This window comes from Akebia trifoliata, chromosome 13 (genome assembly GCF_017979445.1).
Source record: "Akebia trifoliata isolate Shusen 1 chromosome 13, ASM1797944v1, whole genome shotgun sequence".
In the NCBI taxonomy this organism is placed as follows: domain Eukaryota; kingdom Viridiplantae; phylum Streptophyta; class Magnoliopsida; order Ranunculales; family Lardizabalaceae; genus Akebia; species Akebia trifoliata.
In genome coordinates, this window is record NC_141387.1 from 16,558,442 (window position 1) to 16,575,934 (window position 17,493).

Here is a 17,493-nt window from a genome sequence, read left to right on the forward strand (position 1 = left end):
TAGAACTCCTCATCGTACCAAATTAGATGATAAAGCTACTTGTTGTGTCTTCTTGGGTTACTCTTCTATGTCAAAGGGGTATCGGTGCTATGATCCCCTTTCTCATCGTATTATTCATTCCCTGGATGTTACCTTTTTTGAAAATGTCCCATATTTTCGTACTTCACCTTCTTTGCAGGACTCTTCTTCTTTACAGGATTCTTCTCCAACAGTGCTACCATCTCCAGTTTTCTCTCCATCTTCATCTTCACCGCCGCCGCTGCAAGTTTACTCTCGTCGCCCTCCCCCCTCTCAACCTTTGCCAACTTCCTCCTTGGACTCAGGTATATCCTCTTCTACATTTACGCCTGTTCCTTCTATTTCTGACTCTCACTTACCAATTGCACTACGCAAAGGTAAGCGAGGGTGTGTTACTAATCACCCTATCGCCCAGTTTGTTTCTTATCAGGGTCTTTCTTCTTCCTATCGAGCCTATCTTTCCACTACTGACTCTATTCGGGTTCCCCGGTCTGTATCTGAGGCTTTACGTGATCCTATGTGGACTAGAGCCATGACTACTGAGATGGATGCATTGCAGAAGAATCACACCTGGGATCTTGTTTCTCTTCCTTCTGGGGAGCAGACTGTTGGTTGTAAATGGGTTTTCACAGTTAAGTATCTTGCAGATGGTACTGTTGATCGCTACAAAGCTCGACTTGTCGCTAAGGGATTTACGCAGACTCCGGGAAAGGACTTTGGCGCCACATTTGCCCCTGTAGCCAAACTGTCTACTGTCCGTCTACTTATCTCTTTAACAGCCTGTCACTCATGGCCTCTTCACCAGCTTGATGTGAAGAATGCATTTTTAAATGGTGATCTGACAGAGGTTATTTATATGGACCCCCCTCCTGGCTTTCGTTTTCAGGGGGAGTATTCTGGGAAAGTATGTCGTCTTCTTAAATCTCTATATGGCCTAAAGCAATCTCCGCGAGCCTGGTTCCAGCGTTTCTCTGAGGTCATCTTATCTATGGGATTTTCCAGATGTCACTCAGACCATACTTGCTTTATTCGACGAGGAGCAGATGGTGGCAATACCATTGTCTTGGTTTATGTAGATGATATTATAGTAACTGGAAATGATGCAAAGTGGATTGACATGGTTAAGAGGCAGTTAGGTAGTGTTTTTGAGATTAAAGACTTAGGTCCCCTCAAGTATTTTTTGGGGTTAGAAATAGCCCGCTCACGCCGTGGTATTTCGTTATCTCAACGTAAATACACTTTGGATCTTCTTCAGGACACTGGTATGCTTGGTTGTCGTCCTGCATCTTCTCCAATGGATCAAAATCATCGCCTTCATGCTGAATCTGGGGAACTTTTATCTGATATTTCATCTTACCAGAGACTCGTAGGCCGTTTAATTTATTTGACTAATACTAGACCGGATTTGACCTTCGCAGTTAGTGTAGTCAGTCAGTTTATGCATGCTCCACGTACCTCACATCTTGATGCAGTGTATCGTATCCTTCGCTACTTGAAGTCTCGTCCCGGTCTAGGCTTATTTTATTCATCTACTGCTCAGCCACATCTATCATGTTTCACTGATGCTAATTATGCGGGTTCTCTTACAGATAGGAGATCTACATCTGGTTTCTGTACTTTCTATGGCAGTAATCTTATTTCATGGAAAAGTAAGAAACAGAGTGTGGTTTCTCGTTCCTCTGCTGAAGCTGAGTATCGTGCTATGGCTCTAGGCACATGTGAGCTTCTTTGGCTTAGATCTTTGTTAACAGAGTTGGGATTTCCTACCGTTGGTTCCTCGTCGCTGTTCTGTGACAACAAATCTTCTATCATGCTTGCATCTGACTCAGTCCTTCACGAAAGAACTAAGCACATTGAGGTTGATGTTCACTTTCTTAGGGAGAAAGTTCGGTCTGGTGTACTTAAGACAATCTTTGTTTCTTCCCCAGATCAACTAGCAGATATGCTTACAAAGTCTGCTGGACCTTCAGTCATAAATTCTCATCTTGCCAAGCTGGGCCTAGTTGATATATTTGCCCCAGCTTGAGGGGGAGTATTGGAAATATTAGAATAGATAGTTAGTTCTAGTTTGTTTTATATGAATTTATTTATATTATTCTTGTATAAGGGCATTTATGTCCATTCCCTTATTATGTGTTATAAATATATACCAAGCTCTCATTATGAGACTTGTGATTTTTTCTTCTAAAATTCTTCTTTGATATCCATGCACCAACTTGAAGGAGAGTGTTGAATAATTCTGGTTTATTATACTTTTTTAGTCTTTTGTCCTTTTTACTCTTTTCTATTTATTAGACTATGAAATTCCTCTTTAAAGTCTAATTAGGGCTAATCAATAAAAAACTTCCTTTTTTTCTCAATTTGGGACGTAGAGGCAAATCTGGATGGCTTTTGGACACTGCTAATAAGCCCCCCACTACTGATCTCAAATTTGAATAATGGGAGATCAACAATTGCACTATTTTTGGATGGTTGTTTAATTCCATGGAACAGCATACATATACTATCTTTATGTACCATGAGACTTTCATCTTTGTGGCCAGTTCTCACTCAGACTTATGCGCATGCTAGGAATCATTCGAGGATTTGTGAACTCTATTAAGAGATTGCCTAAGCTACTAAGGGACTTAGAATATAGCTAATTGTTTCGGATTTCTTCAGTCTCGATGGGAGGAGATCTATCATTATGAGTCTATGGTTGAACTGCCTGCGGAGGCAGTCGAGTATGTGATTAAGAAGATTACTCGACAGCAGACATATCAGTTTCTCATAGGCTTATGCCCTGAATTTGAGGTATTATGGACCCAGATTCTTAACACATCTCCTTTACCTTCCTTATTTGACACTATTGCGACTATTGATAGTGATGAGCGTCGTCGTCATCATGTAATTCAGTCTCACACTCAGACTCAGACTCTTGGGATTTTTTCTACTCTAATGATAGATCAGATGGCTCTAGCAACCAATTCGAGTTTCTCTGATTTTTGTGCCCAAGGATCTAAAAGTCATGGCTGAGGGCACCATGGTTGTGGTCAAGGGAGTAGTCTTATTTACAATCATTGTGAGAAGACTGGCAATGAGAAGGTTCGATGCTTTTAACTCTATCCTCATTTTTTGAGATCTACTACCACTCCTTTGTTGGAGCATTTTGCTCCCCGTGTTACCGCTATGGATTCCTCACATGTTCCCCCTACTGACTTTCCTGTCTCTCTTGACACTTTTGATTTATAACAGCTTCAGACCCAGAATGCCACCATTGTTCGGAATCAGATTCATACTCATAATCGATCATCTACAACTATGACCTTAGTTACCATGCCCTCCAGGTTCATCTTCTGCATTTCATATCACCCAATCAGGTCTTACTCCCCTAACATGGCTTATTAATTCTAGTGCCTCTGATCACATGACCGATGAATCTAGTCACTTTACTTCATCTATTTTTCTTACTACTCATAAGGAGATTTGCCTCGCTGATGGGCCCCTTACTCCTATACATAACAATGGTACCATGCCGTTATACTTTGATATTTTTCCTGATTCTATGCTTCATGTTCCTCACCTATCCTTTAATCTTTTTTCTGTGAGTAGTATTACTAAATCCCTAGATTGCTCAATGACCTTCTTTCCTACTCATTGTATTTTTCAGGACCTAACTTCAAAGAAGGTTTTTGGCAAGGGGTATGAGCGGGATGGATTGTACCTGTTTGGATCTCCACCTACTAATGCTCCGGCTTCTGTGCTACCCTCCTCTGGGAGTTGTACTTTTTCTTCCTAGTCTTCAAATTTGTGGCATGCTCACATAGGACATACTAATTTTCAGCACCTATGTTTTTTAGTTCCTTCTTTAAAAACTTCTTGTAGTGGATATAAGTTTCAATACTCTGTGTGTGAGCTTTCTAAACATACATGTACTTATATCACTCGTATGCATCGATTTAATACAATATTTGATTTAGTTCATTTTGATGTGTGAAGGCCTCCTACTATTGCTACTTTTACTGGTTATCGGTATTATGTTATATGTATAGATGACTATTCTCGTTGTACTTGAGTCTATTTAATGTGATCGCGTTCTAAAGTGCTTATTTTTGTTAATTTTCTTAAAATGATTCAGACACAATACAACATCACTGTAAAAACTCTTCGGTCTGATAATGGGGGAGAATATATTTCTGATGGGATTCGCTCTCACCTTCATGAACATAGTACGCTTCACCAGTTGACCTGTCTCTATACTCCTGAGCAGAACGGGGTGGCAGAATGCAAGAATCGTCACCTTATGAACATTGTCTACTGCTTTCTTCGAGGAATGCATGTTCCTAAGTTATATGGAACATGGCGGTCTTCATTGCGATTTTTTTCTCAACCGTGTTCCGAGTCACACCTTAAAGGGACAGGTGCCTCTTTATGTTCTTCACCCTAATAATACCATGTGAGCTCATTTGACTTTGATCTTTACTAGCGGAGTTAGGATTTTCTATTTTTGGTTCTTCCACTTTGTTTTGAGACAACAAGTCTACTATTACGCTTGCTCCTAACTTTGTGTTTCACAAGAGAACTAAGCATATAGAAGTTGATGTTCACTTTCTCAAGGAGAAAGTTCAATCTAGTGCCTTTCAGACAGAATTCTTATCTTCTTCAGATCAGCTTGCAGGCATACTTATGAAGTCTGTTGGTCCTTATGTCACCAACTCTCATCTTGTCAAGCTGGGCTTAGTTGATATATTTACACCAACTTGAGGGGGAGTATTGGAAATATGTCTATTTTATTCTTCTATTCTTCTCTATGAAAGGGCATTTATGTCTATTCATCTTGATTATTATAAATACCTTGCCAAGCTCTAATTGAGACTTGAAAATTCTTCCATCTCTAGCTAAGAGACAAGTGTCAAATTAACCCCAACGCACTACCCCTAGTTAGAACTTAACTCAACTATGGTTGCTTTTAAACTTAAACCAATTCCAACCAACCATTAACTAGGGTGAAATTCTAACTAATCTCAGTTAACTAACTTGACCCTAGTTAGGTTATCTTCATCCATGATTGGATCTCAACCCAATCCATATGATCCAATGTAAGCATGTCTTATAACTTGACCCCCTCTACTTATAGTCCATATGGCGCCATATTGCCACCTCAACTCATATTTCTCCTCATTATATAAAACTTAGGTGAATCTCTAAGTTTTTACTCATTCATACCTTCTCCATTGCATAAGTATCTCTAGAGACCTCTCATCCCTCAATTACCTTCCCAAATCTCCATAACTCAAGTCTAGTAGATCTGAACTATTCTACAGCTCATCTCCAACACCATTAAGAAATTCTAAATGTTTCTTGAAGAAAATCCAGCAACCTTCTTGGAAGAAGACTACTCTTTATACCACCTAAATTGGAATCTCTAGAGGAAGTCATTTTCAGTAGTCATCAAGATGAATAATGTTGCACACCTCCATAATCTTTTCTCTATTCAACCTTCTATCAATTAATCCTTAGTCTTATAATTTTTGCACCACATTGTTCATTAGATTCCCCCTTCACCAAGAAATTTTAGCTTCAACACATCATATTAGTCTCCCCTCAATCACTCTTGAAGAAAGACATCCACGCAAGCCTTAGGTAGCTTAAAGGAAGATATATTTAAATATATTCTAATACAAACTAGGGTTGCAATTTGGTCCTGTTCAAACCAAGAACCAAACCAAACCAATAGCTTTAAGGTGGTTTGATTTGGTTTGGAACAAGTTGCAGTTCAGTTTCGAGCTACGAAAATGGAGAACCAATCAATTTGGTTCGGTTCTCGGATAAGCTTGTATAGAACCGAACCCCTATGCAATAAATATATATATATATATATGAATTATTTTAGGAGTTAGGACATAGATTAGTGATTTGTATGGACAAACTAATGACTTTTTATGGATAGATTAGTGATTATTGTATAAAATTTTATGTTTATTATATGTTTGTTTTTTCATTAAAAAATATTACTTAGAATTTATAGAATATTGACAATCCGTAGAACCGAACCAAACCAAACCAACTTTAGTTCGGTTTGGTTCCAATGGAATTTGGTTCGGTTATGGTTCACATTTAGTGGAACCAACCAATGTCGATTTGGTTCCAATTTTACCTTAAACCGAACCAACTTGCACCCCTAATACAAACCATGGTCATTCATATTTAATAGTCTTGTATGTTTTCAAGCCCAAAAAGAACTCAAAGGAGTGGAACCGGAGCACGAAACCGAAGCCGAAGAATAGGACTTTTGTGAGTTGTGCTTGCGATTTGAGAAGGTGTAGGCCATCTGACATGTTTCTTAAATGCTTGCGTTGCTGATTTTTAAAGCAAATCATTTCCAATATCTAAATTGTTTTCAAAATTAACTTCATACAACTTCTTTAATATAGTTCTTTACATGGGGATCCCATGTGAAAAAATGCATTCGATATGTACCTACTGAAATAGTTCTGATAAGTTTGGTCTGACTGACCGATTGTACTAGAAATTTTGAAAATAAAAAAGAAAATTGGTGCAAATGATAAAAGATAAAATCAATTTTTAACATGGTTCATTTGCAAAACGATTAAAAACAATTCCATAAACAAAAGATGATGAAAATAAACGATAAAAACTCACTTTCATCTATCAAAACACTTAATTATACCAAATAATGGTAAAAAAATCATACTTTAATGAATAATGTCTCCTCACAAATGGATCAAAACACGATCGTTTGATGAATCTCTAAAGAAAAATCGATTGGTCATGTGGATTTGATTGAACTTTGATAAGGTTTTTCTCTATGGACGTTTCAGTAGGGCTTGACATGCTTTGAATCAGTAGGAGGGAAAATTTGTGTTTGTCCAGTGAGTTTTAGGTGGGGTATGCAGTAAAACATAATAAAACCCAAAAGGGTATTTACATACTTACACATTATTGACATTTAACGTTTAAGTGGGTGTGGCAAGCAAAAAATTGGATGTAAATAGCACGCCCCATTTTGTAATGGTATTGGAGGAGACAGACGTCTTGTTGAAGACATTTTGAGAACATACAAAACTTAAAACCTTGATCACATAACACAATGTCTAGGAATTTTTTTGTGGATTTCGACTACTCAAGAAGTTTAGCATCATACTGAATGGTGACATTATAGCAACATAAAAATAAAATAAGAAACTATGTAAAAGAACCAAAGAAAAGGTAATAAGAATTTTCTTCAACTTCAAAGATATATCAACAATTCTTATGATAAAAGGATAGAAACTCCACCTGGGCATCTTCAAACGTCGACATATAACCAAAGGATATTCTGATAGCTCCTGTAGGTTTTCCCTTTAATATGTCACTATCGTCCCAGCAAACATGCCCAGCCTAAATGTACAGGGAGTACAATAATAATAATGTAAACTATATTCTTCTTTCACTTGCAAATGCAACCAAAGCCCAACACAATGAAATTACGAAAACGTTATGAGGTTGAAGTCAGATCAAGATAACATACCTCAAAGTTGGAAAGAAGATCCAAATGAGACAAACCAAGATGTTTTGAGCATGCACCAGGATTGCAAAAGCATCCTGTCTACATAAAAAGAATAAGGCAATAATCAAAATGTCACCATGCCAACAAGAACAGAATGCATACCATCTATAATTTCTTCTCTGGTTTTCTCAAATCAACAATTAGCATTTTGCTTTTTCTTACAAAAACTACAGTCTAAATTAAGCACCAAAGACCTACATGTGAACATTTTATTATCTGTTTAGTTTGTTGGTGACATCGTGATAAGAAGTGAAATTCAACATACCTCTTGGACGAAGCAAGAAAGAAAGCTCACTGATTTTATTTGAATAGCATCATGCAGTTGGTATTTATTCTTCATCAATTCTATCATATTTGCATGGTCCTTGGGGGATTTCCCCCCTAACAATGTGAGAATTGGGGGTTGAGAGGGAGGAAGAGGATCATCTTTATCTTCCCTTTTAAGTTTATCTTCAAGAACCTAGAGGAGGAATGCCTGAGGCATCTGGATGTGTTTTGGGGAAAAACTTTTTCAAGGGTGGTGATGGTTCAATTACTCGAAACTTGAAGAGTAGTCCAGCAGTGCATGGAAACTTTGTTGTTACTATCCCGGATACAATTGTTGAAAAAGGGGATGCACCATGTCGAAGATTAAGGGGCACATGGATGTTATCGCAATGGATGCAGTGTTTTTTTCTATTCAAATGCAACCATGCGGAAGATTGTGAGACGGTCCATAATTTGGAGATTTGGACAATTGGAGAGCGCCCTCTTGTTCTTCAGATCTGAAATCCAGATATGAAAAAAAGAAGAGAGCTGATCAAAATCATTCCAGTTTGGGTTACGTTACAACAACATCAGTTGTTAAGTATGGAACTTCCCTGTCACTATTTGAGATCACTTGGACTATTATGGACATCAAGAAAATGTACCTACTTTGGTTGAGTGGCTACTTGCCCTGAAAGGGAAAGTATTAAAGATTGTCCTAAATGTCCAAGAAGTATGGTATAATTATGCTAAATGCATTATGTTGGAGAATACAAAGGGCTAAAAGGTCAATATTTGAAGATCAACGTAGATCATTGTTGGAGGTTTGCAAGGTGATTAACCATATTATAATAGACTGGGCTTTAGTCTTTTAAGGAATTTAGTGACATTAAGTTAGAAGAATTTTATTGTAATTTGAATGATCTACTATTTTTAGCTAATTCCAATAGTTACCTAGAAATTCTCCTTCTATAATGGAATACTTCTCTTCTTTAATTAACTTACCATCAATGTTTGGTTAAATCCAACATGCACCATATATCAGGTATCACAAAACCGCATATAACCTAGTTTTAGGGCAAATCATGCACACAGATTATAAAAACCAGCCTTCAGTACATCTTTTCTTCAAAACTATGGCAAGGATTCCTTTAACTAACCTAGTAAGGAGACAGATGCACATTTCACTAGAAAATTGTAAGTGGTTATCTTCTAGCAAAAGCTCTCAGTCCACTTCAAATTAAGTCCAAAATGCAGTGCCTCATAAAAAAATAAAAAAATATGTACGAGTTAAAGAGTTCTTGTAAGAGTGGACGGATATCTGTCATTGTCACATCTACACAACATAATCGCATCTACAATTGCCAAAGGTGGTTCCTGAGCTTCACCTATAGCTGATATAATCCCAAAAAAATACCAAAAGATCTGGAGAATGGAGTGGCATCCTCCTTTTAGAGAATTTTTGAGTTTCTCAAACATGTTTATTATTGCAGACCTGTTGGCCCCATTATTAGTTTACTAGAACCTACTAAAGGACTAGGTGTGAAGCTCTTTAATGATGCATTTGCAATACCTTGATGGAAAGTTGTCTGGATTTAGAAGCCAAGCTAAGAGTTTACCAAATCTTCTGGTACAAATCTTGAGTCATCTCAAATTCATGGTAGATCACTGCTCTAAAAATGATATGGTCGATCAAGAATGTGATAAAGAATTCACATGGCCAATCGCAAATAGTCGGGAAAAGGGCTAGATAATGATAATGAAGGCAGCTACGAAACTTCTCCTCAGAAGGATAGATGGGGAAATTCAGGTGAAAGCAATGACATGAGAGATGAGTGATGATGATGGTGATAAAGTATATACATAAATTTAAGGATGAATTTTTTTCTTATAAAAAAGAAAACTTTATCAAATAAAACAAAACATAAAAGCACAAATTAGGAAAGGCGTTCTAAATAAAGTGGATTATGCATGAATCATTTAATTAGAAAGTTCCTAAATGAACAACATTTAAATAGAAAAATTAGCATTTTCAAGTACTTACTCGTAGTTGAATTCCAGATAAAGAAGCCAATTTTTCCACCTCACGGTATCCAACCCAAGAGCCATCTAAGCGTTTCAAATTGAATGCTATTGTAGGACCCATATCATGAAATGATGCCTTAAAAGAAAAAAGTTCAACAATATCAGAAATTTTCTACTGGGAAGACTACAAGAGATGCATAGAAAAAACATGAAGCTACACAGTGACCGAATAATTTTTTGGTAGTTACAGAAAATTGATTAATTAAAAGCATGAAATTCTGTATATAAAAGTTTATACGTCAATGAATGTAAAAACGTTGGAAAGTGGGAGGATGCTCTTACTTGGGGTTGGCAAATAATTCATGGAAAACATGGAAGAATAAAGAGCAAAATTCTTCGGATAACCCAATCACTCGCCTAAAATGATGGAGACATCATGGTCCCATAGGCCAACTTCAATTTTATTAGGATGTTAGGTTTTACTCTATTGTGCTAGTGGGAGGATGCCCTTACTTAGGGTTGGCAAATAATTCATGGAAAACATTGAAGAATAAAGAGCAAAATTCTTCAGATAACCCAATCACTCGCCAAAAATGATGGAAACATCCTGGTCCCATGGACCAATTTCAATTTTATTAGGATGTTAGGCTTTACTCTATTATGCTAGTAGGGTTAATGCAGAACGCCAATCAAGTCAACAGTCAAGAGTTCTGACGAAAAATTTGTAATTATTTAGGTTTTCACTTAATTTGGACTAGATTTATCATTTTATCGTTCGGGATTATTTTAGATTAGTTGTTTTTTTAATTTTGAGTTGTTTTAGGACTTTTTTTTTTTTTTTTGGCTTATTTTGATGTTTTTTATTGACTGATGGTCTTAGTATAATATTTAAGGGCAATTTAGTAACTTTAGTCTATCTTTTATTGAAGTTTATTAGGGTTGGAAAATTAGGAGAGAGAAAATTACGAAATTAGGGTATTTATTTGGTATTTTAGTTTGATTAGGATTCTTAGCTTTATTTTCTTTATATATAGGTTGTATTAAGATTTTTTTTTAATGAAGAATGATATGAATAAATAGAGGTTGAGCTTTGATTTTCCCAACAATGGGTGGTGTGGTGTGATCCCATTTTGGAGTAAGTCCAAGATCACACTTTTTTTTTCTAATCTTTATTTTTTCTTTTTATTATATTCTCTTAACTTTCTTGATTTTCTTGAAATCTTGAATTCTTGAATCCATTAAGAATCCTTTTTTCTTGATTTTCTTTTAATCCTTGTTGTTCTATTGTTCTTGATTTTCTTGACTCTTGATTTCTTAAGGTCTTTAATCTTGATTTCTTGAAAATCAAGAAATAATGAAAAAAAATTTGAAAGATAATGGAAAAGATAGGACCTTGAAATCACACTATGGTTTATTGGAATCACACCAAGAATGGTGGGATTCTCTTTACTCCATGATTTCTATTGATTTACATTTTTTATAAGTTAAATTTTATTGATGTGAGGACAAGAAATCCTCAGAAAAAATACAGATAACCATCTTTCACCACTAACAATATCCCACCTAAATCTTAAAAAAAGAACCTTCTAAACTCCTTAAATTGCTTACACAAACAAACAAAAAAAAAAAAACAATAAACCAAAAACATTAAGAATGAGTTCTTGCAATGAGCTCTCTTTCCCATCAAAAGTGTGCCAATTTCTCTCCTTCCACAACCCCTAACAAATTGCAAAGGGCGTGAGTTTCCAAAGAGTCTTCAACTACTAGAAAAAGAGGTATACTTCCAGCCCACAAAAAAATGATAACCGACTACGGGTGACATCAAGGAACCTTAAACAATGAGAGAAAAAAGGACCACACCCTGAAAGCCAACCCACAATGATTAAGAAGATAATCCACTGATTCCTCACTCGCTTTACACAAATAACAATAATCAACAAGGATAAGGCCCTTATGTCTTAGAAAGTAAATGTATATTGATTTACCACGACATTCTTATAGGTCGTCTCAAGCCTCTAATATTTTGAGAAATTTTGAATTGAATTATGTCTCCATAACTAGGAGCAAGTACTCGCTAGGATGCATAAATGGAATAAAAAAATTGTTAATTTCAAATTATATTATTTGTATTTATTGAAAATGAGATATAGCATTTGTGGAAAGCTTATCATAGCTTCTTGGGAAAAATGATTCAACACCAGAAGAAAAAAGAAAAAAAAAACTATCCAAATTTCAGTTACAAAGCTTACCTTCACATTATTTCTTCCATAAAGTATGCAAACATTAGCTCCATTTCCGTGCCTCAAAGCCAAAAGTGTATTCCTTGTATATGTGGCAAGCGATGTTGTATGCCTTAAAAAAATAAGATACAGTTTATGTCACGCTTTTGATTAAAAGATTCATGATTTTTACTATTATAATGAGAGAATGCAGAGTAGAAGTGGTTCGACACAAAATTTTGGATCCCACAAATGTCCCCACCTTTATATTTAAACTTAATATAATTAGGGTTATTTTTGTCAAAAACAAATAAAATTGTCGTCAACGATCCTAGAATCATGTTGGTGAGTTTTCAAAATTACAAAAAAAATATCTTTTTCATTGTGTAATATTCACAAATCCTTTAATCAATGTTTTAAATTACAGGCAAGCCTTTTCATACATGTGTGTTGGCACATGCCACCTTGTAGTTAACTTAAAAGCATCAAAGTATAAAAACTTCTCGCACAATCCTTGCATTAGATAATCAAGATGGATAGAAAAAATGAAGGTATGCAGACATGCAACCTCCTCTATTTTTGTTGATTCCTAAAAAGATACATATTTGATAGACATAATTTGATATAAAAAAATATTTGGCAACAGAAATAAACCAAATGCGCCTCATTTGCATATACTATCATTCCCCAATTCAAATAATGGTCGTGATTCCTAAAAAATTGAATTTCCATCACAATTAAGCTTAAAAGAAAAGCTATTTCAAACCATGGTGTGATCCAAATTGGAATTTGTTTTACTGACTACTTTCAATAGACTTTTAATCTTCAGTACCTTAAAGGTATTATGTAATGTCTTGAACATTTATTACACATTAGGAGGAATTGTAGTTAATATTGGAATTGATTTTGTAGAAGGATTTAGGGGGATAAGTACATAGCAATTGAAAAACATAGTCTTAAGTTATAAATATATGAAAATCAGAGTTCAAACGAAGAATTAGTATATGCCTCGATAAACATGCAAATAATCCATTGAAATATGAGTGTTTTATATAAGTTGTTTCAGCAAAATCCGAGGAAACCATTAGATTCATATCGAAAAATTATCCAAAATTTATTTAAGTTTGTGTAAATCGGAGTCTCGAGCGCTAAGTTATTAGAGAAAGAAAACAATTATAGGACCATTTTGTCCCCGGTATCATATAAATACCAAACTTAAGAGAGAAACTCATATTTCTTCTTCTTTCTTCTCTAATGTAGAACACCCAAACCCTAAACCTTCAAACACATTAAAGCGAGAACCGAGAATCCATCAAGAAGAGAAAAAGTTTCGCATTGTCGAGATCTTCACTCTAAAACGAAGAACTTGTGTTGGGACGAAGAGCAAAATTGGGGTCTTTAGCAATGAGCGTGTTTGGAAGCCATTCTTAACAAAATCACATTGTAGAATACACAAAACAAGTAACAAATCTACCCTTCTACCTTTTAGTTGCTAGTTTTTAAAGAAACGTGAAATTATCAAAGATGTTTTGTTCAAGTTTCTTATTAAGGGTTGATTCACTTTAAATCATGCATGTTTAGGTATTTGATATCCGTAAGATTTATTTCTACTTAAGTTAAACAAATTTATTTTACATTACCTTAGAAGTTTTAGAGAAGAAAATAGCATAAAACAAGTTCGGATGAAATTTTTGGGGAAAAACCGAGAAGAAACTCCAAAGAACGCATGTCTCACCTCCGATCGCTATATTAGTATTGTGATCGCTATAATAGCGACTTCTAATCGCTATATTAGTGTCAGACACATTTTCAGCATAGTGTTAGAAACATTTCTGCAATCCAAAAACAAATTACGATTTTCTGTGCCTAAAATATATTTTTGCCTTCCCCCCCTGATTTTGAGTATTTCTTTGAAATAAAATCCCTTATTTTAGACAATGTCTTATAAATATTAGAACTTCCATTTCTAGGAGTCTATTTTCCACTTTGAAGAAATTTCAAAAATGAAATTTTGACACTAAGCCAAATTTTCACAGCTTTACATCCTTACTACTTTATCACAAGTTTTTGAGCTTTCTTCTCAACCAAGACCACCATGTGGAATAGATTGATATCTTAAAATCATAAATGTTTGAGCATGGTTTGATAAGTTCAGTTCTGTTGTGCTAACCTATGGTTTCGTACGTTCCAAGTCTGATCACTATGTTTTTGTTCGTCGGTCTTCTGTTAGGGTTATTGTGCTAATAGTATACGTGGATGATATTATTATTCCTTTAAGTGACTCAAGAGGTATCTCAGACTTGAAGATCTATTTGTCTAAGCAAACCCACACTAAAGATTTTGGTCTTTTCCGCTACTTTCATGGAATTGAGGTTACTTGTTCCAAAAATGGAATAAGCTTGTCTCAACGGAAGTATGTTCTTGATTTACTGTCTGAGACGAGTACATTAGACCCTAAGCTAGTTGATATTCCTATGGATCCCACCACTAAGCTTGATGTTGAACAAGGGAAGATTTATCTAGATGCAAGTCGTTATTGTAGATTACTTGCTAAATTAATTTATCTAACTACAGAGGTCAATTTAGAAAAGTTGTTGAGGGATTTCCTTTGGAATGACAAGGAAGGGTAGGAGAAAATTTCATTTACTGAGGTGGAATATAATTTATTACCCAAAACAGAACGGGGGTTTGGGGATAAAAGGTTTGAGAAGGACAAATGCACTTTTGGGTAAATGGCTTTGGAGATTTGGGGAAAAAAAAAGTTTGTAGCAAAGGGTAATAACATCAAAGTATGGAGAAAAAAGATTTGGATGAGACAGTGGGGATGCCAATTGCACATATGGTTGTAGTGTTTGAAAGGAGATTTTAAAATTATCTCAAGATTTTAATAATCTGAGATTAGTTTTAAAGAAGGAAAAGGTGATAGGGTAAGATTTTGGGAAGACAAGTGGTGTGGCAATCTCTTTCTGGCTCTTCGATATCCAACTCTCTATGTTATCTCTTTGAAGAAGCTCTCAACGGTGCATGATTGTCTAATTCTTGATGGGAAAGATCTTTCTTGGGACCTAGATTTTAGGAGAAATTTGAACAACGGGGACGAGTCAATGAGGTAGCATCACTTCTTGATCTCATTAACTCTATCCATTTTGTTGAGAATGAGGATGATCGAAGAGAGTAACTTGTAAGTAGGGATAAAAATTCATTGTCAACGAGCTGATTGGTTTCTCTCAAAGTGCTTTTATCAAAGGCCGACATATCCTTGATGGAGTGTTGATTGCCAACGAATGCATTCACTCACGGTTGAAAAACAAGAAGCTAGGTCTGGTATGCAAAGTAGCCTTGGAGAAGGCGTATGACCGTGTAAATTGGAATTTCGTCAAATATATGTTGGGAAGAATGGGGTTCCGTTCTCGATGGATTCAGTGGTTATGAAATGCATTTCCACTCCGTATTTTTTAGTACTAGTGAATGGCTCTCCTCATGGTTACTTCAAAAGCTCCAGAGGATTGAGACAAGGAGATCTGTTATCTCCTTTTCCTTTCATCATAATAGCAGAGGCTCTAGGCCAGATGATAGATAGAACAGTTGACATGGCGATCTAGGAGGGTTTGCAATGGTGATGGAAAGGCATGTGGTCTCTCATTTCAGTTCACGGATGACACACTTATACTTTTGGATGCTTCTTGGGACCAAGCTAGGAAGTTGGGAGCTATATTATGTTGCTACGAGGTGATTTCAGGGATTCAATAAATTTAAGTAAGAGTAGAGTGTTTGCGATTGGCGAGATCCATATTCTGCCTTTGGTGGCAGCCTCGTTGGGTTGTCAGTAGAAAGCTTACCAACCTCCTACCTAGGACTTCCGTTGGGTGCATCATTTAGAAGTGTGTTGATCTAGGATCCAGTGGTGGAGAAAATTAGTAAGCGGTTAGAAGCATGGCAGACTAATTTCCTATCTAAAGGAGGTAAATTGACCCCCATTAAAAGTGTACTTTCGTCCATCCCAATCTACTTAACGAAAAGGTTGTTCCGGAATCAAATTGCTAGTTACATTTCTAGCAACTCAATGTTTCATGAGAAGACCAAACACATCGAGGTTGATTATCACTTTATTAGCGACATGGTGTTGGCGAAACAAATATCTACTCCTTACATCAATATGAAAATCAGTAGGGAAATGTGTTCACAAAGTCATTGTCTTGAGGTTACTTTCTTAATTGTTGTACCAAGCTAGGCATGTCTAATTTGTATGCTCATGTTAAAGTTCTTATTTTATATTATTATCTTTTATTCACTGTATGTCATGGACCCATAACTTAAGCCCAACACTATGTGACTATTTTATATATAAATAGTGAGGGCCAAACCCTAGAGTGTGTATCAAACTCACCTTCATCTCTCTTTCTCTCTAAACCCTAACTTTTATCTTCTCACAAAAACTAACATAATAAGATTTTAGGCTTGCTAAGGGTCATTTTGCTCAAATGGCTTACCACATCAACAAATCCAACACCACTATCCTCTAAGTTTCATTGAAAAACTCGGATTCAAAAAAAAAAAAAAAAAACAATTTCTTTAGAGCTTGATCCAAGGTTTTGAAAATGGACAGCTACTGAACTTCCTCGTAACTCCCAAACTTGCAATTGAAATTCAACGGTGAAAAATAACTTTTTTTGGAATTTTTTTTCTAAGTTCATAGAATTTTGTCCTCTACAACATTGAAGCATTGGATCATGTTTTTGGATGGCACAAGATGAGCCCAAGGACTCTTAGTAAGGGTGAAATCCTTACTAACTTCGTAAGGCTAGTTGGACTCAAAATAAATGGTACACAACCCTAGTACAGATTCATCATAAAATTTGGCTCCTCAAATCTTCTAGATTAGGAAAAAATTTGGCTCCTCAACCATCTTTTAATCATCCACATACCGAGCTATTGCAGATATAGTTAGAGTACTGATTATTTTGAAGCCATGATGGATGGAAGCTATGCTCAAGAACGATTGGGTGCCATCCTCAAATGACTCCTCAATACCTCCTCTTCTCCTAACGAAATCAATGTCAGCTATGGATGCAGCCACTGTCCCTGGAAAGAATCACACTGGTGAACCCAACCATAATGGTATCATATAAATCTGAAATGCTAAAAAAGAAAGCTAATTACCAACCTCCACTGAAGTACGTCTTCCTTAGCAACCCAGCTGCTTCTGTGGTTTTAAATTAATAAAAACAATTTTAAAGAAATGCAGACAATTCTTAAATTATAGAAAATAGGAAACACTAAAATAAATAATTAAACCAACAGAATGTAAACAAAACTTAATTGTGAAGTGAATTTCCAGATTAAGCGATTACTAATGTATAAAATCAAATATCCTCAAATCACTGGGTTTTTGTTATTTCACTTCTTTTATGGATGACTTTTCTAGAATGATTATAG

The 17,493-nt window shown here is 35.7% G+C and overlaps 1 protein-coding gene across 11 annotated transcripts in view; it reads right to left on the minus strand.

Annotated features, from left to right (window-relative positions):
* ABA3 (molybdenum cofactor sulfurase (LOS5) (ABA3)) overlaps window positions 1-17,493 on the minus strand; it is an 83,705-nt gene that overhangs the window by 47,503 nt on the left and 18,709 nt on the right. For 10 of the 11 annotated variants that reach the window (XR_015171339.1, XR_015171338.1, XR_015171342.1 and 7 more), the window contains exons 9-14: window positions 17,222-17,260; window positions 16,983-17,139; window positions 12,088-12,190; window positions 9,858-9,974; window positions 7,529-7,606; window positions 7,297-7,398 (exon numbers count right to left, since the gene is read on the minus strand). Coding sequence is in view for 6 of the 11 variants with exons in the window: in XM_086421153.1 (XP_086277279.1) it covers window positions 7,297-7,398; window positions 7,529-7,606; window positions 9,858-9,974; window positions 12,088-12,190; window positions 16,983-17,139; window positions 17,222-17,260 (596 nt within the window). In the remaining 5 variants the exon portion in view is untranslated. The remainder of the gene's footprint in view (window positions 1-7,296; window positions 7,399-7,528; window positions 7,607-9,857; window positions 9,975-12,087; window positions 12,191-16,982; window positions 17,140-17,221; window positions 17,261-17,493) is intronic. The other variant, XM_086421158.1, reaches the window with a different exon arrangement.